Genomic DNA, 24,007 nt, shown 5'->3' with positions numbered 1-24,007 from the left:
AAAATTTGTACGTGTTGATAAATATAATTTATTATAAACTTTGTATTACTTTGTAATGATCGAATGTTACATACAGACAAAAAAATCAAACCAACAGAAAAGAGTCGTACAAACTTCGTACGCACGAAAATGCACACCTTATTAAACACTAACGGCAATTTGAACGAACAATGGTGCATCAGTAAGAGGCATGACAAATAGATTACTCAACGAAAGTCGTAACGAAATGATTTGGACGGGCGAATAAATTAGAAACACGCTATGAACGAACTTTTAAAAGAATAAATAAGCTTAGTCATACGTACGATAAAAACCCCCCCGAGAATGATTGTAAAGTTTTGTACTCCACGAGTATCAAAAAGACAAAGTACAGCGTAGAGGATGTCTTTTCAGCAAGTTGTGATCGCGACAAGATCACCCATTGTTGTTCGCGTAAGGCATTAAATAGTACTAGTATGTTATTAGTAGAAAAAATGCACAATAAATAGAACGATTTGTGTATGTGTGTGGTGTAAAAAAAGAACAATACTTTCCGCTTCCCTAAACGTTGCTATAAAAAAAATGATTGGGCCAAGCAATCTCGCTCCGTAACGTAACCAAAAAGCGGGTTAGGTTGATTACATCCGCACATCGCTTAAAAGTATCCGGTATGATTAATACTGGGATCGGCCCGGATGGCCGAGACGGATGCGATGCGGGCAGCAGCATTGGCGAGTACATTTTGCTTCTGTTGGTTTGTTGGTGATTCGGTGCAGACGTTCACCTTCGTCCAGCACCGCTCGTTGCTCGACTTGCGAATCGCATCCAGCACTGCCTGCACGTATAGGCCATCCTCGAAGGTGGCTGCTGCCTGTACCGGTTCCTTGATCCAACCGGCACTTTCCTTGTTCGGATGGAAAGCATCCCGAAGGGCACCGACCAGCTTGCACAGTCCCTTCACATACGGTCTGGGCAGGGTTGTGTCGGAGGTGGAAAATTGAAGATCCTGCACGTCCACGTACAACATTTCCTCCTTGATGGCGCCCGTATCGGCATTCAGCCGGTGACCAACCAGATCACCTCCGCGCACGGTCAAATGACCCGCCGGACCGTAAATGACGACTTCCTGCTGAAACGCGTTGTTCGACTCGTGACAATTTATGTTGACCGTTACGAGCGCACTGGATGTGCTACCGTCGCTCTCAAGTTCCATCTGAAACGTGCAAACGTCCGGTGCGGCAACTCTCCGTATGCCCGTGTGCGAATGCGATGCATACATTGCGTACGTGCGGACCGTTCCATGCACTCGCACCGCTTTCCGTTCCGTCAGGAACTTCACCAGGTCTATCACATGACTGCCGACGAGATTAAGTGCTCCACCACCCATCGATTCATCGCACAGCCAGTCGTACCGTTTCCGGTTGAACAGTGGACCCATTCGCACCTTCACATCAATTAGCGTCTGATCGAGACAGGGGCCCGGTGGCCCAATGTAACCTTCCTGGATGACGCGTTTCATGTGTGCAATCGCAGGCAGAAACCGCAGTGAGTGGTTCACGATGGAAATAAGCGTCGGATAATACTGGCTGGCACGGACCATCTTCAGGGCATCGCTCTGCATCAGTGTCATCGGTTTGTCGCACACGACGTGCTTGCCGATGCCGAGTGCCTTCACCGATATCTGCGAGTGAAGAAACGGCGGACAGGTGATGAACACTAGATCGACATCCTTCCGCAGCAACACATCGTCGATCTTGGCCGTGTGGAACGGTATCTTCAGCTCGAGTGCAGCCTGTTCCGCTTCCTTCCCAGTGCGACCCCATATCGCCACTATGTTGAAGCCCTTGTCACGCAGAATTGGCACGAGCACGTGGGTCACTTCGCCCGTGCCGAACATTCCGATTCCTGGCAACATTTTCCAATGGACGAATCACGCACTCACCGCTGGAAACACATAAACGCACGACACGGAACACGGACAGATACAGCAACGTAGGAATGTTGTTTTTTTTTCATGCCTCGCGAAACTGTAAACAAATCAACGCACTTTGACAGTATGCCGTATTCATAAACAATCACTGGGTCAACGCAGGTGACAAGTTTTCGAAATGTTTTATAACAACATTTTACCAAAAACCACTAATTTCACACAAAAGATCACAGAACAGGCGTTTCTGCTAGTCACAATATGTACATCACTAAAAAATTATTTCAGTTTTCTCTGATATACTGCGTAACGTTCAACTGTCAAAAGGAGCGTTACATTCTGTAACGCATATAGACAGGCCCGATGCATTTCAAAATCACATTGAAAGCAGTTATCGTTCCTCATGCGGAACAGATTTCGCTCTATTTCTCATTTCTGCTCATAGTTTTCGTAAAATAATCACCACTCATTGCTATCGCTTTCATTTGCAGATTATTTCATCTTTACACACCTTTGTGTGCATGCGTTTTTATTTCATCCAAATCGTTTCGTAGCCTTTTGCACAAGCAAGAGGGTCCATTATTCGTCCGGTTTTATCATCATCTCATCACCATGATCATCATCATCAATTATCCGTACACTGCCACGTGCCGGTTCGTATCCTCATATCATTTTTATCGAGAGTTTTGTTCGTTTAGTCCACATCATGCGTAAAAGTTATTTCATCAGGTTTTTGTTTCTAGCCACGGGTGCCGTACGAGCAACAAATATGTATCGTAATATGATTCTGGTGTGTAATATTGTATTGTTGTAGATATTTGTTTTTCTATCTTCGTCGCTTCGTCACATGCTTTATACCACCAACACGGTAACACGGTGATCCAATAATGGCCGCGCGGGAGCCAATGTGGTGGAAGTCTTCTGCTTTAATAGTTAAGTTGTTCGATAGCGGAATACTCCAGTTTGCTTTTTTATGGGTTTACTTATCATGTGCTATTTCATGTATGCAACAATGTCCTTCGTTCATAGCCGTTCAAGAATTGTGTGAAGGAAGAAAGTAAACGTAATGCCTAACGGGTAAATTCGGTGCAAACAGAACATTATAAGCAAAGCCCATCTCATTTACCAGTAACGGACACTGCACCCGGTTAGTAGCAGCATTAATCATTGAAAGTGTCGGTTTCAAATGTTGATCCTTTCTGACATCAATCAAAACAAATCACTTCCACCTTGCAAAGCAGTATTTTTATGTTCGTTTCATTTCAAATGTAATTCAAATTATTTACGCAACGCAACCAAAATTTATCTTCATGTGTTGGAAAAGTGTTACTAAAGGAAAGCTACACGGAACTAAAGCTCAAAGTAAACCGAAAACGCTCGAATTTGAAGAAAAAACAGTAAAGAAATAATGTAAATTAATAAACGAACTAAAATTCGTACTCTTTCTAAGATTTCTGGTGCAAATAGGAAGGAGAATCTAGAATTGATAAAAACATAACCTAGCGCAACCTGTTACACCCTAGCAGTGGCCGTAAGGTTAAGAAGAGCTAATTGTAAATAAAAAAAAAATAACAAACAAAACTTAAGAAAAACAGTTTGTGCGCTTAGCAATGGCAAAAGGCAGAATTTTCTTCTTATCAGTTTTAAAAACATATTTTGAAAGTTTCCAACTTGTTCCATGTTCAAAATCGTTTGACGCTGTATTGCTCTGTTGGTCCAATGATACGTGTCCATTGAATTTTGACCACAAGCACCACAAAGCTTAGCAAAAGTTAAGAAAAAAAAATGGGAGCAAAATTTAGCTTGTACGTTTTTCAAATAGATTGCCTATATGCCAATATGCCGTTATAATAGCCAGGGATTTGTTTAGAAGATAAAGTAAAATGAAAGAAAAAGAAAAAAAAATCAGCACAAATCAAATAAATCGAGCATAGCACGTAATGCGCATTCAGCTGCAATTCAAATAAAGCCTCTGTAAGCTACAGTCGGAGCCTATGTTTCCTCGGACGATTCCGTAGACGCAGCCCACGCATTGATATTGTTAACCGGAGACCAGATCGAAGGGAACTGAAAGGGGCCGTACGACGAAGAGGACGAGGAGGAACCCGAAGTACCTGTTGATGAGCCGGACGTAGATGCTGTTGATGCTGCTGCTGTTACTGCTGCGGTCACCGTTGTTTGCCCAGATGTTGGATCAGCCGTAGAAGCAGAAGCATTACCACCAGAAGTACCATTGCCGCCGCCAATGATGTTTGGCTCTTCGGATGAAAGTTGACGGATGAGCTGTTGTTGCGATTGTTGCTGCTGTTGTTGCTGCTGCTGTTGGAGTCGCTGCTGGAGTAGCATGTTATACGCTTGTTGTGGATCTTGATACACAATCCTATTCGATGGCAAACCGCTCATGTTCGCATGTGATCCCGCCGATGGTAGATGATTGGAGAAGCCGGGCGGCGGGGCCACCGTTGTCTGCCCCGAAGACATTGCCGTACCTAGCCACGCATCGTTGAGGTTCGATGTACGATGGCCTAGTCTAACATCCGGAACCGTTTGCTGCTGGTGCTGGAGCGGATGATTTCCCGACAGCTGGTTGGCTCCTGCGGTGGCCATTGCCAGCTGTGTGCGAAAGTGTAGTACCGATTCATAAGCCATTTGTTGCTGCTGTTGGTGGTGCTGTTGCTGTTGATACTGATGGTGCGCGTTCAGACTATTCCACAAATCCGCCGAGCGCCAGTTTTGGTTCAATCCGCCCGACTGTGAGGCCAACGGTTTGTGCGTAGACATGGGCCACTGCAAATGCGCCTCCATCGTGTTGTTCCAATCGTGGTGATTGTTTTGCTGGTGTTGATGCTGCTGTCCGGACGAGTGAAATGATGCACGATGAGCATCCATAAAATCGTTCTCAACCGCTCCCGAACCACCGATGTCTGTTTGTTGATTGTTACCACCGTTAGGCAACCCGGTAGAGTGTTCGGTAAAACCGTGGCCAGCAATTGAAAGTAGCGACGATGTGGTGATTCCATTCATGTTTCCATTCGTTCCTCTCGCCATCGAAGCAATGCCCCGATATTGATCATTCTGCCGGTGCGGGAAATCGGTAAACGATTGGGAAAAGAAACTGTCCGACTGTTGTCCACCATTCATTGTTTTACTAATCGTGGCCGATGCCTCACTGCTAGAACCACCCGTCAGTTGGGTCGGATTGTGGATAACGTGTCCTCCGAATGGTTCCCAACATTTAGCCATATTGGAGCCGACTCGTCCGCCCGCCACATGTGCCATCATTCCATCGCATTCCTCTTCGTCACCATCGGCGTTATGTCCACCGGTGGGTGATTTTTTGGATGTTCCAATCGGACCCAGATCCGGTGACGCACTGGTGGCAACAAACGGTGCCGAACATTCCTTTTCGAGCGCCAATCCACCAATATAGCAATCGTCTTTTGACTTTTGCTCGATACGATTCGGAGCGTTCGTGCTGGAGGAAGATGACACGGAACCAGTGCTGGGAAGGTCATGCAAAGAATGCAGTGGCTTCCGATAGCTTTGTGTGCTGCCTGCGCTTGATCCCGCCATTGTCCCGTAAGCATTACTTCCATGTGAACGTAAATGATTGGTTGATTTATCAGCGTTTTGATTGCTGCTGCTACCGGAGACGCCCGACAACCAGGGAATCGATTCCATGCTAAGCAAGAGCGAACTAACCGTGGATTGCTTTCCGCCGACCTTTGTGGCCGGCGTTTGGGCAACGACATCGCTGAATCGGGCACAGTTTTCGCCCCAAACCGTGGCGGCGGCAGCAGCAGCCGACGACGTCACGGGTACGGATGCGTTCTGCAGAATTGTGCCAAGCGTGGTAGATTTGTGCTGTTGTTGCGCGGGAGTATTGAACTGAAGTGCCGTTCCCTTGTAATGCTGTGCGCCACCGCCCGTGGAAGTCCCTTTACCGTTCGTGCCCTTCTTGCTTTGGTTCGGCTTACGTTCACGGCCAGGTGTTTTGCTAAACTTTTTCGTTTGCGACAGTTGTTGCTGCTGGTGCTGAAGTGACGATTCCACCTAAAACGAAACGAAAAGGTATCAGCCCAATCCAAATTAAACGTAGTATCGTCTTTATCAATGTGCTAGCGCTATTTTCGGGCCAACCATCAACATCGAATACATGACGTAAGTTAATGTTATCAAAGTTCAAAGCTCTCTGTCGCTTTAGAGCGCCATACAATATATATGGCTAAGCGGTGAAATGAAATCTAATTTTAAGACTGCGCCTGTTCCCACTTTCATTATGCTTGAATTTGGTTCGAGCAAAGCAGGACCATGGGTTCGTTTTCATTGCAAGATAATAGAACCGTTGCATTGTAGCTGAAAATCACCCGAGTGTATTGACATTAAGCGGATGCACACATTGCATTCTCTTTTCGGAATTGAAAACAAACGAAAAAAAAATGTTACAGTCTCGGTGATTAAGAAGCACATACATGAGCAGCATACGCATACTTCAAGAGGCAATCAATTAAAGCAAAACAATTCGAGTAACAATCAGTACCATTGCCTGTTCGATTGGGGTTTCCGTTGCTTAATGCAATGAAATAATCTTAACCGATTTATTAAATCAGGGATCAACTAGTAATTTTGCCTCCATACTGCCTCCATAACCATCGCTCGATGGCCTTATCTGCAATTGCAAAGCATTTGTTTCTTGTTTTACTTTAATATAAACCTATGAAAGCATCGCAATAAAACAGTTGTGCTGATAATTCACTTCAATCCGACACTCTCTGTCCTCGCAAAGTTTGCCGATCCCTGTATTAGAACGATTCTGAGGGCCAAGAGACAACTACAGCATGTGTATGCGTTGCGCTGTTTGTTTTTGAGTTCTAAAATAAATAAAAACATTCTTGATGTGCACGAAGCCATCAACAACTCGTCGATTTGTCGCCCCGTGTATGTCACCGTTGTGATGGGTTGATAAAGACGATAGAGGACGGACAGCTCAATCCCTCTCTCACTCTCTCGTTCTCGATACACCTAATCGTCTTTGTCATATCGTCCGCGGACAGTAATCTTGCGCATAGCTGAGCATGACTCCGCAGCACGAGATCGCGCGCAATAGTGTACACGCTCGATGTACGTACGGGGCGTCGATCGTCGATGGTTTAGCATGCGCACCGAACGCATAACATTCCATGGAGCCCCGCGCACATGGATCACCATCTACAGCACTACACCACGTGCGTCATGCTTCCTACCGTCCTACACGCTTCCGACAGACACGCACAAAAAAAACCATCCCCTGCAATCAGAGCCCGCTCACGTGCGACACCATCCAATACGCACGAGAGTTTCGTATCGTACTGACAGCGGCGGCGATCTAAAAACACAACCATAGGTAAGAAGAGAAAAACAAACCCCTCTCGCAAACCTCAACACACACAGAACATTCAGCAGCACAACGCATCGGCCGCGTACGCAAAACGAACGACAGAAGAACAGTGCGCATTTTAAAAGGCACGAGTCCGAGAGACATCGTTCGAACATTGTCGTGTGTAAGATTGTGGCCATTAATCGTCTTGCAGCTATCGTCAATCAACCTGAGCGGTTCCGCTACGTCTCGCTCTCAGCGAGTGCTCACCGCTTGATTGACTGATAAATGAACCTATAAACAAATGCAACTGAATAGAACCCTTTTTTTAAATCGGCATGTGCTTCGAACTAACGTATGCATAAAAAATGGACTCATTTTGGTGATGGGAATTTAAACATAATCAATAATCGAATGCAATACAGCTTTTTGAGTCCTATGTTCAATACGATTTAACAAACTCATCATCAGCTGATCAGATTCTCAACAAAGCTATTCCAAAATATAATTATTATTAGTTTTTTTTGTGACATTTGCAACAGCCTGTCTCTTCGGTGATCTACGATATGACGTTATCCTTAACCATTCAACAAGAAAGAACCTTCAGTCGCTCCTTCCAGGCTATTAACTGCTGGACAGGTCCGACTGATCTCGATTTACATAACAAAGGAATTTATTCGCTGTTTGGCCGATCGTCTCATCCTCTAGTAACTAATAAAGTAACTAGTAACTAACTCTAGTAACTCTAGTAACTAAAAACAATGACAAAATTATCATTGTACATTTTTTTATCATACCTGTGCATTTCCGTTTCCGAGTGACAGTTTCTCCTGGCATATGATATTACCACTGGAACAATTTTCCTTTCCGCCAATGTCGGTTGCTCCGATTGTACCACCAAACGGATTGGCCTTCTCACCGCCAGACTTCACACAGCTCACAGATGATTCTTGCTGCTTGTTGTTGGGCGTCGACGTAGCTTTGGTCGATCCATTACCATTTGATGCACCCACGAGCTGCTTACCATTCGCAAGGTTCGGTAGTCCGGTCCGTAATTTGCTTGGGATTTCCTTCGTCGCTATCTGCACCGATGGTACCGAATCCTTCGTAGTCGGTGATACTCCAGTGGCCAATGTGACCACCGTCGACGACGTTACTTCTGCCGTGGGTTTCTGACTAGTATAGGTTGTGGTGGTGGTTCCCGTTCTCGACAGTGTGCTAGTGGCGGCAAACACCGATGCCAACGAGACAACCACCGATTCGTAGCTAACCGGAAGGCTTTTCGTTTTCTTCACGTTCGATTTGGTGGTTGCTGTTGCTGCAGACTGCTGTTTGGATTGATGATTGTGCTGATGATGATGATAGTGCTGCTGCTTCGACGTTGGCGATGGTGACGAAGACGACGAGGATGTCGTTGACGCAGAAGAAGACGACGACGATGATGACGATGATGACGAGGAAGAGGAGGAAGAGGAGGAGGAGGATGGCGAGGACAGGGACAAAGAAGCCGTCAATGAAATGGGCCGCTCTTCTGCGGCCGGTTCATCCGTTGCTGCCACGGACGATGAGGACGACGTGGTGGACGACGTAGACGCCAATGAGGACGTCGAACAGTTCGTCTGGTGATGCTGCTTGCTGGCGGTTGAATTTGATTCAAGCACGCCGGTTAAGTCACTGGTTGAAGCGCTGCTCGGTGCTGTTTTTCCACCGAACGGTCCATTCTTGGCGCATTTGTTTTCCGTTTCGGATGTGGACGAAGGGGATTTCGTTCTGTCTTTGGTTGCTCCACCGCTGCTACTGCAAGGTGAATTGGACGTCAAAAGTTCCGTACTGATCGACGACTGTTGCTGTTGCTCTTTCGACGGAGTGATCGAACGGCGACTCTTGGTAAGGGTCGCTTGTAACGCTCGGCCACCCGCATCTAGCAGCGAGGAAGTTAACGATGTGGGAGAAGCAGCCGTAAGGATGGGTTTAGTCGTCGCGCCAAGTTTGGTGGTAAAATCCGTCCAGCTGCGATTGAATCGGCTGGCCGTACTTTCGCCCGAGAAAGCTCCACTACTGCTACTGGCACTTCCGTTCTGCAGTCCTGCCGCTGCCGTCGCCGTTCCACCCTTTGTGTGTGTTCCATTTTTACGATCCGGTTTACGATGACTGCGGGATACCACCGTAGAGGACGAACTGATCACGCTACCGTTTTGATGATTCGTCGACCCACTGCCGCCACTGCCCGCCCGTCCATCTTTGCTACCATTGGCCGATTCCTTCCCGACATCACCCGCCGCATTCGAATGTTGTAGCGCGATCTGACGCAGATCAAGCGGCGGCTGCAGCGGCCCTTTCTCGCGCACGAGGCTCAAAAAATGGACCCGTAACACACGGTTCGAGTCGAGTACGGCGGCAGCCAAAGTACCGAACAGGACGGTCGGCAACACGACGAACAGTACGGCCCGGAACCAGTACTCGAACCAGGGTCGCGGTAGCACCTCGTTGCAAACATCTAACCGATGCATCGGTACCGTGCCCAGCAGCGTAAAGTTGACCGAAAAGTGGTTTATGTTCGTGTCGAAGTGCAGTACGCGCATGACGCGCGATAGCGTAAAATCGGGCGCGAACGCTATCTCGATCTTGCGGCTAGCGTTCGGCGCTAGCTCGAATGGCGTGCAGTCCAGCACCTTGAAGCCGAAACCTTCGCACGGTGTTTCCTCGATCCGGATGCCGGATATCAGGATCGGCACCTCGCCGTAGTTGCGCGCCGTAAACGTCCGTCTCGTTTCCACCACAAAGTCCTTCTTCTCCTCGCCGTCACCCGCCACCGGCTCATCCTGCGTCACATCGTGCTTCTGGCCCTGGGCATCGATGTAGTACTTCTTGAAGCGTCCCTCCGATCGTAGCTTGCGATAAAACCGATCGTAGCACGGTTGCGCGTGCTTTTCGGTGATTTCGAACTGGAGTGCCGTTGGCGAACCGGGCCGCCGGTTGCCAAACTTGAACAGTGGGACAACGGCCCGTGCCTGTATCCAGGCGGCATCAATTAGCGTCAGATTGTTGCGCATGTACAGTACGGTCGAGTAGGTGCCGGGCAGCTGGGCACTAAACTTGATCGCGATCCGCAGAAACGATTGTGGTTTGACGTAATTTACGTAAATGTCGTCACTGTCGAACAGGAAGAAGGAAAAGACGCTCTCCTCGCTCAGGGTACAGTTGTCACAGGCGGTTAACACCTCGGGAGGTAGGTTGATGCCGCTACCAACACCGCCACCATCCACGATGGGTTGCCGTCCGTGGATGGCCACGTCGTGCAGTACCAGATGCACGAACAGTATCTGATCCGATGGGTTGTTGATCGTTATCAGGCGGACCGCTTCCTGCTCTACCTGCAGCGTCGGAAAGAACACATTCTCGTCCAGCAGCTTGGGCCACACCAGATCGACGCTCGCGTTAAAGTCGAACCTTCGGCTCGATTCGGCCAGCACCTGAAACTGTACGCTCGTCAGCCGCTGCCTCATCTCCGCGTAGCGCTGCAGCTGCTGCAGCAGCTTATCGCTGTCCAGCCGCCGATACTGCTCGTAACAGTCGAGCGTGGCCATCCACTTGACGCCGAACGGTTTCGACAGCAGATCGAAGCTGCTGTAACAGTCCGCCACCGGACCACAGTGGGCCTTCGGGTCGAGGGTCATCCGGCCGATGCTGGTGACCGTGTCCGGGTACAGGGCGACCGGTTGATTCGGTGCTAGTGGTCGCTGCTTGTCCGGCGACAGGAACTCATAGCTCAGCCCGGGCACATCCGTACGGATACTTTCGATCTGGATCTTGGTCGGAAAGCTGGAGGCGGCCAACAGTGACAGCGTGCATAGCTTGCCCTGGTAATGAGTAGAGAGTAAAGAAGAAGAATTAAAATCAATCCCACACACACACACACAAACGCAAACCAGTTTAGAGTGGAAAGTGAAAGCAATTGTGAAATGCAACACGGGCCGTGGTGGGCGCGCACGCATACGGACATTTACATATTGCCAATTTTTTTTTTGTTCGTTTTTTGATTGTCTTTATATTATTGGCAAACATAATGCGTTGTTGGCAATTTGGAATTCGATACCAAAAATGGGATTCCCGAAAAATGCGTTACATTGTTCGGCAATTGGGAGAATATATTGTAAGCATTACTCTGGATCGCGCCAGCGAATTAGTTGGTCACGAAGATTGAAACTGAAGTAATGCTTAACTACACTGCCTCACCCATTTTTCTATCCGTGGCCAAGACCAAGTATTGGATATTTTTCAATAACTTACCATATGTTATTGTATTGTAGTGTCATAATTGTATTGTATTATTGTACTTTTGTTTATATTATTGTAATTGACCATATATTCAGATTATGTTGCACATCATGTAGCTGATACAACACAAACAGTCCCTTGTCCGAAAAAAAATTAATTCTTTATCGCCATGCTCATCCCTCCGGAAGAACTGGCAGAAAGTCAACCTGTTCGATATATCACCACTCAATGCTTTGGTATAACTCAGTCTCGAACCCATATCTGATTTTGCAGACAGTAAAGTTATTTGTGCTTCAGCATTAACCTGGCACTGTGTACATCATATTCGTCTGCCTTTGCGGAACTGTTTAATAATAATAATAATAAAATTTAATATACATTGACACCAAAATATGCAATTAAGGCGAGGTACTGGATCAATTACAGACCCTGTTCCGAAAATAATTAACCAAATCGATGGCCCCAGAAACAAACCCCTAACTCTCACAACATTCTTACGCATGGGCGTGCATTAAAGCCTACTTTCATTTATAGAACTCAATAGGAAATCGATTCTATTCGGCCAAGCTTCTCTCCTTCATTTGCAGTTGATTAATGAACGACAAAGCAAGGAAAGAATACAACCAGACCGACACGTAAACTTATGCTTGTTTTGAGCTAAATACATCCGCACACCCATCGACAACCGAGCGGTTTGTTTCATGTTGCCGGACAACAAGCTGGCGCCTGCCAGTTTTACACACCGATAATGGTGTTATCGATCATTAGCTACAGTTGTGTTTCCCCGTTTACTTTTCGAAACATTGTACATGCATGATGCATGTCCTCAGCCGATCATTATCAGCGTGATGTTGACTAAGATCCGAGATGCCCTCGAGTATCCCGAACTGGTGCACACCTTGGACCTAATGGCCCACTTTCCACCAGTCCACCAGGATTTCGTACGGTGGGGCCAGGTAAATGTGTTTACTGGCGGAAGATCCGGAAGAGACACCGCCCCGAACGATCGTGCCCGCTTCCGTGTGCAACGATTATTGTCTAATCTTACGCAAATCCCGTGATCGATCGTGCACTATCAGCTGATTTGTGTTGGTACGAGAAGTTATAAAACAGCCCCCGAACGGTACGACAGAGCAGGAAAACATCAGCACAACGGCAAGGTCACTTACGAAAACATACCACCTTATCAGTCCCATAAAAAAAAAGACCAACTCCACTCTATCCCTCTCCTTCACAGAGCAGTGGCGGGGGATCCACGATTCTAGGCTTCGTGCTGAGCGGCAGATTTTCTGTTGTTGTCTAGCATCGCCCGACCACCTACCGATTACCCCGTGGCACTCTACGCTGTGGTTTGATTCGAGCTGATAATCAACGGAACAAACAAAACCAGGCCTCCGCAAGGAAGCATCATCGCTTCGCAACGAGAGTGCGCGATTGTAATGCAAAAGAACAACCTCCCCACACGATCTCCGGCCAAGATATGTACATCAGGAACGACAACGACAAATGGGAGCACGGCCGTGCAACAGTCACGCGGTGCTGGGACAAAGCGGCTTGTTGCGCGAGTTCACCTAAAGTGCAAACCGATTGCGCACACGAACTCCTTTTCGGGGTGACCGTACCGCACGATAAAGGTGGCCTTCGCGTAAACCGATATGAGCGAATGTAGGGCCGAACCGGCGTTGTCTAGCGTGTGGACAGTCGGGAGCAAAAGTGGCCATAGATTCATTGAACCTCACTAACCCCTTTCTTATCGCGACACGATAAAAATGCATTGCTTTTCTCCAGTTGCCGAGCGTTGCCGTTTAACGTGTATGAGTACTAAACATTCAGCGCAACACGTGAGCTATCGAATCAACCCAAATTTAGAATGGGGACAGAATGGTGGCAATCGCAACTAGTGTTGTGCTTAATGAATCTTTTGAGAAGAGCCATTCGTATGAATCTTTAGAAAAGGAGTCATTCCAATAAGGAATCGATGAATCTTCATTAATGTATTGAATCATCCAAGATTCATGAATCATCTAAGAGTCACGAATCTTCTAAGATGTATCGATTTTATTTGAATTGATTCAAAGATTCATTTGAATGACTCTTCCCAAAAGATTCATTCAATTTTGGATTATTTATGAATCTTTGAGGATTCTTGAATCTTGTATGATTCATGAATCTTTGAGGATTCTTAAATCTTGTATGATTCATGAATCTTTGAAGATTCTTTAATCTTGTATGATTCATGAATCTTTGAGAATTCTTATATGATTCATGAATCTTTGAGGATTCTTTAATCTTTGAATTATAGATTCAGATTCATTCATTTAGTGCAAAGATTCATTCAGAATCATGAATCGGAAACAAACTTCAACCAACAATAAACCCAGCGCATCGCACCACTCACTTCAAAGCGCCACTAAAGATCGAACCAATCCAGTTCGCGCTAGATATTCAAGTGTCCAATACCTTCCGAGAGCTCCAATCAGCGAAAATTGATGTCCATGTCTTAGCACAAGTGTCGTTTCAGATATTTCACCCACTTTAAATGGCAAAAAAGCGATAATTACTACCAACCACTCCAGATACTCGTGCGCTTCCCTCATACGCCATTCGCGAGACGCGCATGGTTCGAGTGGGAGTCACGATCTCTTCACGATCTGTTTATCGAGTGCGAAATTGGCCGAAGGTACTGCGCACTGCAGTGGAATCCAGGCATGCGGGAGTGATTTGACAGCTGATCAAACACACATGGAAGCTTGTCTCGCGGCAAACACCGGTGGTAACAGACGACAGTGATGCAGGAAACCGGCGTGCTATACCTTCTTTTTTGTTACCAGCATAAAATGCGTCTTTTCTGAAGTGTGTTCAAAGACGAAAAACTCTACTCCGTAAACCAGAAACACACTAGAGCCACCATAACTCCAAGGATACGAAATGGAGCACACATCTGCGTGACGCATTTGCATACTGAAACATCCCATTCCGATTCAACCCAAGAAAATGTCAACCAATATCACCCTCCGCGTACTTTTTTTCACTCATTTCCGTAACATTTCGATCCTGTTTTTTTGTTTTGTCTAAGAGTGTTAAATATTTATCATCAACTTGCAGACAAAAAGGAAGGAAAAAGTGCATTTTGTCTTGTCAGAATTTCATCCAAACCAGTTCTGGCTGTGCTAGACAAAACCAAAGTTTCTGGTCACGAATGTTTAGCTAAAAATTCCACTTAATTCTAGCGCCAAGCGAAACAAATTTAGCTCTCAATAAAAAATGAGAGATGAATAACTGCAAAAGTGTTTAAACATTTTATCATTAGTAATGTTAAGTAATAAAATCAAACTGCTCTGGGAATTTCCTACTTGGTACCATAATCAAACCAGCTTTATCGCAAAATTAATCACTAAATGAGAGAAAAAAACTAATAACACACAAAAACCCTGAAAACAACAACCGCAAGACTACATAGTGGGTAGGGGTTGTTGTTGGTTTGTTGGTTTGGGTTTGTTGTGGTGTAGCAGTTCTTATCAATAGCTTTATCACTATTATTAATCTAACAACTTAAATGGCTCATTATAAATATTTGCCACATACAATCGTTGTATATCCAAAGGCAAAACCATGATACTGTAACGTGACCCTACGAAAACACATTCTCCTTTCTGTTCAAGCAAAAGAAATTGTAAGATATTATTATCCGTAAGCAAATGAAATGAATTAAAATTTCCGGTATTTCTCGCTACTTTCTTAACACTTTCTGCAATCCTCTGCAACACTACATATGGGACAAAAATGTACCCCATAAAACACAACCACAACGCCACTCCAACTCTGGATATGGCTTTTCGGAACAACGAACCCCCACAAAACAACAAACCACCACCGGGCGCTCCTTCGCGGCAACATTTTGCATACATTTTGTCGCCAAACCACACCACCATTGTCGTGTGGCGCGAACTTGTTCTCCGCTGCCGGACCGATCGGTCCGGTCAGCTCATTTGGCGATCTCTTGAAATTCAACACCATTAATGGAGATTTTGGTGGCGTTACGATCGATCCGTTGGGAGATTTTGGTTTGCCGTTCCGTTGTCGCCCGGGTATGGAGAAACTTTCACCAAACAGAACCCAACAGCATAACCCTGCCCGAAACGTGGTATGTTTAAAATGTTGCAGTACGGGCAGGAAGTGTGGTTCGAGACGGTCCCCTGATGATCGGGATTTATGTTCCAGAAATTCGTGGCATAAACATACGGGTCGTTCGATACATTGAAGTCATGTCGCCCACTGGCCAGGGTCAACATTGGTGTTTGGCCCAGTGCCCATAATGTGCTTCATTTGCTTAAATTGTTTGTTTATAACTTTTCTCCCCCCCTCGGTCGTATTAGCGTATTACTCAAGCCGTTCTGTGGGTAGTGCATCATAAATCAAACATTCAGTAATTAGTTGACAAAGCCAACAATTATTGATAAAATGCAGGAAAATAACATGTTTGCACAAAATAACATTCCAGCAATGTGCATATTGCTATTGATATTAGTTCCCCGAAAGCCTTTGCTGATATATAATCAGTTACTAGTACTAGTAATACAAATTATCTATAAATTTAAGAAACTTCATACAATAATTCAGCAACCTGAGAATTAAAAGCAAGCCCGGTCTTAGTGAAAATCTCGATAGATCCTGTGCCTTTTATGCGCAGGATTAATGATTCGTTACTAGTCGTAACTCAAGTGAAGACACACAAATATCCAATCGTTAGAGTCATGGCTAGGATGAGGCAACTTACGGAAACAATTTCCGGAAAAGGTCAGAATAAATAAACGTATTTCAAGTGTTCGTTAAACAAAATACTGTAAATCACTTTAACGCTACCACGCTACCATTAACCCTAGGTATAGAAAATTGTTGTACGTTGTTGATATAGCAACTAGTGTGGTGTGGTGTTAAATGAATCATTGAGAAGAGTCATTTATATGAATCTTTTGAGAAGAGTCATTCATATGAATCTTTTGAGAAGAGTCATCCATATGAATCTTTTGAGAAGAGTCATCCATATGAATCTTTTGACAAGAGTCATTTAAATGAATCTTTTGAGAAGAGTCATTCATATGAATCTTTTGAGAAGAGTCATCCATATGAATCTTTTGGGAAGAGTCATTTATATGAATCTTTTGAGAAGAGTCATCCATATGAATCTTTTGAGAAGAGTCATTCATATGAATCTTTTGAGAAGAGTCATCCATATGTATCTCTTGAGAAGAGTCATTCACATCAGGAATCGACTCTCAAAAGATTAATGAATCCTCAAAGTAGGGACGGATCATACCCTTGGAAGATCAAGTTCATAGGTGGAGGTCACAAATTTTGATTGATTCATGAATCTTAGAGGATTCACGAGTCTTTGACACAGAGATTCAAATTCATTCGTTCACTTGTAATAATTCTAATATTAATACCCAACACTAATGGCAACTTCAGGGCGAATGCAGTCCTGAATTCCCAGAGCAGCCGTGGCTCATTTAACCCCCACCAGCTGAACTTGAACGGGATCCCCTCTTATATATCCCACCGTGGAGCTTTCCACCCACCCCTCCCTCCCTCCCCGTTTCATACATTTCGTACACTTACCGGAAAACAATCGTCAAAGCGCAACCGCTCACGCATCAGGTGCAGCTCGCCAACGGCCGTGGTAAACCGGAGCGGCGTCACGACCTCCTCGTAGTCCGTCTTGACCGTGAACCGGCCCTGGTAGCTGTCGATCGTACCGCTCTGCACGCTGATCTGGTACACGATCCACTCGCCCGGCTGTACCGTGTGGCAGAACACCAGCCCGTCCAACCGGAGCGGCCCACAGCCCCGCAGTATGACCGTGATGGTGGGCGCTCCGACCGCCCCGTCCGACGTGATCGCCCCCTTCCAGTGGATGATCGGGATCGGGATGGGGTTGGGATTGCGGAACGCGACCAGCGCCTCCCCGATCGTCGCGATCGGCAGCACCCCAAAGTCGAGCTCCTGCGCTCCTGCCCCTTCCATCCCGCCGCCCGCGTCACCCCTGCCCGCCGGTTGCACACCCAACCCGGTCGGTGTAAGTAACGATGCGTCCCGCACCGTGGGCGACAGTAACCGCTCCAACCGGCCACTGTACCCCTGGACCGGCAGCTCGTAGTCGCTAATGTTGGTCGCCAGCCGGAACGACGTGACAATCGTGAACGGTTGCGGAGTGTCGGCCCACACCGTATCGGTGACCTTCCGGTGGATCCGTAGCAACGTTCGCTCGTCGTTCGGCTGCAGCACGATCGGTCGGAAGTGCTCGATCGCGAAGTAGCGCGAACAATTCTCAGGTACGCTAATGTTCGTGATGGACAATGGCACGTTGAAGTGATTCCGGACGACCAGCTCCCGTCCCCGGCCCGCTGCCTCCTCCTCCTCCCTAACCGTGGCGGATGGTTGATCGTGTGCCGGTAGGAGAAACCGCAACACTTCCTCGTTATACTGGATGCTACCCTTCAGCACCTCACCGGCGAACGGTATGGCGTAAACACTCGGGACAACCTTCGACCGTTCGGACCCTTCTGCTCCCCCCACTGCTTCCTCCGTGGAAGTAGCCGTTCCCTCGTACTCGTTCATGCGGATAACCACCCGTTCGTACTCATCCACCTGTCGACTTTCCGCGCCCGTTGTTTCCTCCTGACTCTGCAACTCCTCCTGCTGCTCACCATCCTCTTCCGCGTCTTCTTCGTCCCCCATCGCATGTTCACCCCCGTCCGGCGAGGACAGTATCCGTTCGAGTTTGAGCAATATCCGGCCACTGATGTGGCGCCGTTCGCTCGTCAACTTGGACCAATCAAACTCGACGTGCAGCGTCGGTCCTTCGCCGACCAGCACCTGCATACAGTGCACCGACTCCATATCATCTGCCTGCACGAGCCAGCTCTTCACCCGCACCGACTGACTGCCAGAGTTGTGGAGGTCCAGTGTGAGCCGGGTCACGTTCCGGCCGGTCCGGACGCTCAGTCCACACTCGCTGTCCACGACCGGTGCGGCCAGTGCCTGCGCGGCCGTCGTACGCCGTGCCGTCGTGCTGACCACCTCCGACAGGGACGAGGTGACGCCCAGCTCCAGAAATGGTATCCGCGAGTACAACCCCGTCTCCTTCGAGATTTCCACCTCGATCGGTACGACCAGCATCTTGTCGACGAGCGAAGGATTTGCCGCACCGCCTGAGATCTTGATTCGGACGTACGCGAGATGACTGCCGGGGGTACGGGCGTGAAACCGCACCCTTATCACCGTGCGCGTACTGTGCGGTGGGATTTCCCACAGCGCTTGCGGACCCTCCTGAGCACCGCTCGGGAGTTCGAGCTGAAAGTTCCCCCCGCTGCTGTACACCTCCACGATCTGGAGCGGCGTATCGTGCGGGTTGTACAGGGTGATCTCCGGCGCTAGTGTCGCATTGAGCGGTGCCTGCAGTCCGACGAGCGGCCGCAACCGGTACGGACATTCGATGCCTTCGCCCTGCACCGGATACCGGAGCATGCCGAAGGACGTGTGCACGAGCAGTGATCCATCCGCGGCACCCAGCTTGCGGGGCAGAAACACCACATTGAAGCTGGTGTTGCCGCCGGGCGGTATCACCTTCTCCTTGAAGTACGAGCTGGAGAATTCCGCCGTACTGCCGGAGATCGAGCCCAGATAGACGCTGCGGTTTTTGTGCCGATTAAACAGCACTATCAGCTGGTTGTGCGGGTCACCGATGGACCGATGGGCGAAATTTAACTGCGACGGGAGAAAGTGCAGATGTGTGGCCGCTTCCTCGCTGAGCGTTTGTTGACCGGCCGCACCGAGCAGCACACCATCCTCGTCTAGTATGATCCCGTCGATCAGGGACGAGGATGATGCTGATGACGAACCGGACTGTGTGGTGGAGCTGTGTGTGGATGTCGATGTGGTGGAACCGGACGCGGACGTGTCATCCGGGGCGGCTGCCACCGTCTGAAAGTGCACCTGCCATTCCAGCTGCAACAGGACTAGCAACACTAGCACAAGGACTCTCACCGTCCATCGGTGATATCTGGTGCTGCCTCTACTCATCCAGCTTCTGCTCTGGGTCTCTTCGCCGCTTACTGTGAACATGGTGAGGTGGTGCCGTCTGGTGCTTTGGTGATGCCGTTTTCAAATGGTGAGAATGTGCGGGAGCCCTGAGGGGTGCTGTTGCCTCAGGCTTATACACACTCACACACACACACACACCCACCGCGTTGGTTTTGCCCTCACGCAACGCCCTCGTCACAACACACTAGACGCACTGAACACGCACAATTCCTTTTCTTGGTCGCTTAGGATCGATTTTTTTCTACTCGCTGTCACCACACGCGAAGGAACTGGCCTAAGACGCAAGGCGGTTAAAAAAAACACACACGCAGGCAGCTGTCACAGCCTACCTTACCGCTCGGATGCAACTACACACAGAGACCTACTTTGTCAAGGATGCACTCGGCACCGCGTGCTGTGGATATATTCGTTTGTTTCACACACTTTCTTCACAACCGCACACTCTCACTCTCCCTCTCTCTCTCTCTCTCACACCACTCGCCTGCTTTGCCTGCTATTTATTTTTGTCACTTCACTTTTCACCACTCTTCGCTGTGCCGGCAACTGCAACTGCTGCTGCTGCTGCCGTTGCTGCGGTTGTTGCGTTTTTTAGCTGAAACTGTGCAGCTGATAGGCGGCGAACTTCGCCGCATTTGGTTGATCGCGGGGCAGAGCAGTAGTAGCGGTGGTGGTGGCGACCGGGGCTGACGATGCTGCTGGTCACGGGATGTTGACGGCGGCGTCGACGACAGCCAGTTCATATTTTCCGTGGCGCGGCCCCACACCAAACACAGCGGAGTCTTCTACGGAGCCCGCTTTCCTTACCGGGGGAGGGTTATCCAGCTATTGCCCCTGGTAGGAGTTCTTTCGCTTGTGTTTCGGTTCGCTTCCCGACGAGCACCGGACAGGCACGTTAAACCGCATCCGGCAGCATTTCGTTTTGGAGACCAGATGGCGCGCAGTGCTCCTTTTTGCGTTGCGTTTGTGGTTCGGCTAAAAAAAAAAGTTCGCACTCTCACACTACGTACACTCGCTATACACACTTGCACGCACCGTTCGCTGCGATAGGAAAGAGAGGGAAGATTTTTTGTTTCGTTAGCATGGATAAGGAAAGCCTACTGGGAGCCTGTGAAATGAGATAAAACGGAATACAACAATCGCACGAGGTCGACGTGACACAAACAAACCCCATCGCCCCCCACACACACACACACACGTGAGCGCACGCTCCACCGTATATAAGCACACGCAATTAGAAGATCTAAAAAAAACACACGCGTGTGTGGCTAAAGCAGAAGCCTGCGCCACCCGTGTACATTCTTTCGCAAAAAGTAGGCGATTTTTCTCGCGCATCAACGATTTCCTTCAGCCGCAGAGGTTACGGCGAGTTGCACAGAATCAACAAACAGCTCTAAAAAGGGCACCGAATTCGGATGGCTATTCTTCACAACACGCAGCTGGGGTATTCTTCAACACGTCGAGAGATGATCGCCAACGACAACCAGTTGCCTTGGAGCGTATTTTCTTCGATTCACACGCGTTTCCTTTGCCAATTTGTGGTTTATTAGCTTCCGACTGCGGTCGGTTTAGCAGAAGTAAAACAGTGGACAAAACACACACACCACACGGTGTCCTTCCTTTTCTGTTTTGGACGCGAGGTGTGGAACAGGGAAACGCAGCGGGAAATGAGGAAGGGAGGGAGGACACGCGCAAAAAAGGAGCTAACCGAGCGGGTTGTTTGTCAAGCGGGCCAAGGAAAATCATCCGATGCAATTTGCAGTACCCGAGCAACACACTAGCGAAACTATTGACGCGATGCTGTGGGTGTAGCAGCCACCACTATCACCGTTGGGGGGGATGGTGTGCTCTTGTTCGCACACAACGGCCAAGGTGTTACATTTCCGTAAATAAGTTCGCGGGCAAATAAATGTGAGAATTTTCACCCCGTGCAGACCGAAAACCGAGACCGACTGAATCGCAACAGGATGTGGTGTGCGGAGATGGCGGAGTGGTTTAGCGCAGAACGAACACACACCGTCCTTTTCCCTTTCGGGCACGCTTCTTATCGAACCGGAAAAAACAGTCCCTCCTGAACAGCACTTTTACGGAAAGGTTTTCCACCACGGAACACGGGAACCGTACCGTTATTTCCGCTCGCGACGCTATTGTTTTTGCTTTTCTTGAAACGAAATCTTCGTTCGATCCTTCCCGTGTTTCTTGCAGCGCACGATTCATCCGAATTGCACGACTGACGTATCGGGCCACCGTGCGCGGTGCGTTTATACGTTCGAGTCGATGGGGATGATAATCACAATGACAGCACAGGCAAAACCGCTCGGCAAGCTGGGTTCTGCATTTACTAATAGATGGCGCCACCGTAGCTGCTGGTTGAATTTACGTGTAATTGCAGCTTCACCCTCAAGGCGCTGGAGTTCTTGACAGCTCTGTGTTTATTTACACATCATTGAAATTGAGCAGTGGAGCAACATAAAACGTTTAACAAGTTCTAATCAATACGTGAAAGGATACGATTTCTTTTTGAGGAAAATAACACTTTGTTTTGCTGCCTGTAAGTACTTCTCCATTCTCATTGTATGGTATGGTCTCGTTGGTGAATGGATGCACGTGTGTGCTGGCCAAACCAATGTTGACACGTCGATGGAAACTGTCGCAAGAAATCACGAAAACAACATTCCCTTTCCATACTGTTGAGCGAAAAAATTTTACTGAAAATAAAAAACTTTATAACGATCTACTTAACAGCTCACCATGGTGGACGATGGAACACGCAAAGCTTTGAGTGGCATTCCGTTGCTCAAAACGAAAGCAGGCCCGAGAGATAAGGAACTTTGGGTCCAACGATTGAAGGAGGAATATCAAGCACTAATCAAGGTAAGATTGTTCAGTGCAAGAAATTGTAGGGAAAGGAACGTAATAAAATCATTTGCTCGATTTTTACAGTACGTGCAAAACAACAAATCATCCGACATGGATTGGTTCCGGTTAGAGTCCAACAAGGAAGGCACGAAATGGTTCGGAAAATGCTGGTACATGCACAATTTACACAAGTACGAGTTCGACGTGGAGTTTGATGTACGTAAAACCCGGCTTGAAGATATGCTTCCAATGTTTAACCGAACGTTTTCTAACCGACACGACAGATTCCAGTTACCTATCCCACAACATCGCCCGAAATTGCACTGCCCGAGCTGGATGGAAAGACTGCGAAAATGTACCGCGGGGGTAAAATTTGTTTAACCGACCACTTCAAACCACTCTGGGCGAGAAATGTGCCCAAGTTCGGTATTGCGCACGCGATGGCACTGGGGGTAAGTACTGCATCTCCACAACTCCACAAGCAAGAATTTGACGATTGGACTGTGTTTTGCTTTAGCTTTCACCCTGGTTAGCTGTCGAGGTCCCGGATCTAATAGAGAAAGGCGTCATATCGTACCAGGAAAAGGGTGAAACGTCTGGTTAGGGACTGGTCACCCAGCTTTTTCCTACCATCCGTTCCACTGGTATTTAAAAGAAAGATTTGTTTATTTACTCGTTTATCATTATTAACTGTTGCTTAACAAAAGAGACAAGGAAACAATTGCTTGTTCGCCAGCGAGAAAGGCATGCAAAAATAAAAGAGTTTTCCTCTTGGTTCAATTTTTGTTCAATGTTTTATTTCTTGCACTACACGTTTCGCTTCATCGGTGTAGATTATACGGATAGTATATAATAGTATAATTAATTTCTTTTACTGATACTGATTTTTTCCCCTAATGCTGCTCTCATTCTGTACAATTGCCTAGCGATATCCCTCCGAACGAAACCCAGCTTGCAGTCGTTAGTTGCACTCCCTCACAATTCCCAACTTTTTCCAGCACCCGTAGCTCGCTTTTCTTGTTTTTCTCAGTTCCCACGATCCCCATAATTATATTTCAGGAGGTCCCAATGCCCTGGATATTCTGGGTACATTTCGAATGTTGGTAAAAGTTGTAGATGTACGATTATTTACTGTGGTGTATTTCATTCTATCAACTGATGGAAGATTTGCAATATATTCATTACGTTCTATTGACAGCCTGTTTCTAAGATGTTGTTGATATACCTTGTTCGATTCTTCGCCTATCATCAGCCTATTAACAGGGCGAACCACCACCTCTCGGTCGGTTTCTTCCCTTCCATCAGACTGCCTGAGATTATATTAGGTGCAGGTTTAATTTAAATAATTTCAGTTAATTTATCTCTACCGCAAGTATAGTATCACACGACAACGTGTTTGATCAACAGCTAAAAAAACATCAACGGTTTCCATTTTTGGCTATACGATTGTGGATTTCGGTTGTGTACATGATGCGGTACATTTAAAATGTAATAAGCAAACGGAACCA

At 47.5% G+C, this 24,007-nt stretch overlaps 3 protein-coding genes across 3 annotated transcripts; 1 reads left to right on the top strand and 2 right to left on the bottom strand.

The window, feature by feature from the left end:
• Positions 1-634: 634 nt before the first annotated feature.
• Positions 635-1,894, bottom strand: LOC128713913 (glucose-fructose oxidoreductase domain-containing protein 1). Its single transcript, XM_053808785.1, has one exon. The coding sequence runs from the start codon at positions 1,892-1,894 to the stop codon at positions 635-637; it is 1,260 nt and encodes a 419-aa protein (XP_053664760.1).
• A 2,004-nt stretch (positions 1,895-3,898) lies between these two features.
• LOC128713788 (transmembrane protein 131 homolog) lies at positions 3,899-19,664 on the bottom strand. Its single transcript, XM_053808656.1, has 3 exons — positions 17,160-19,664; positions 8,060-11,122; positions 3,899-5,959 (listed from the first exon to the last, which is right to left on the bottom strand). The coding sequence occupies exons 1-3, from the start codon at positions 19,662-19,664 to the stop codon at positions 3,899-3,901; spliced, it is 7,629 nt and encodes a 2,542-aa protein (XP_053664631.1).
• Positions 19,665-22,391: 2,727 nt separating this feature from the next.
• LOC128713414 (ubiquitin-fold modifier-conjugating enzyme 1) lies at positions 22,392-23,103 on the top strand. The gene is made up of 4 exons (XM_053808274.1): positions 22,392-22,514; positions 22,584-22,715; positions 22,784-22,951; positions 23,017-23,103. Exons 1-4 carry the CDS (start codon positions 22,392-22,394, stop codon positions 23,101-23,103), a joined length of 510 nt encoding a protein of 169 aa, XP_053664249.1.
• Positions 23,104-24,007: the final 904 nt, after the last annotated feature.

This window comes from Anopheles marshallii, chromosome 3, assembly GCF_943734725.1.
Source record: "Anopheles marshallii chromosome 3, idAnoMarsDA_429_01, whole genome shotgun sequence".
NCBI classification, from domain to species: Eukaryota; Metazoa; Arthropoda; class Insecta; order Diptera; family Culicidae; genus Anopheles; species Anopheles marshallii.
Note: the sequence above shows the minus strand (reverse complement) of the source record. Positions and strands in the feature narration are given on the sequence as shown.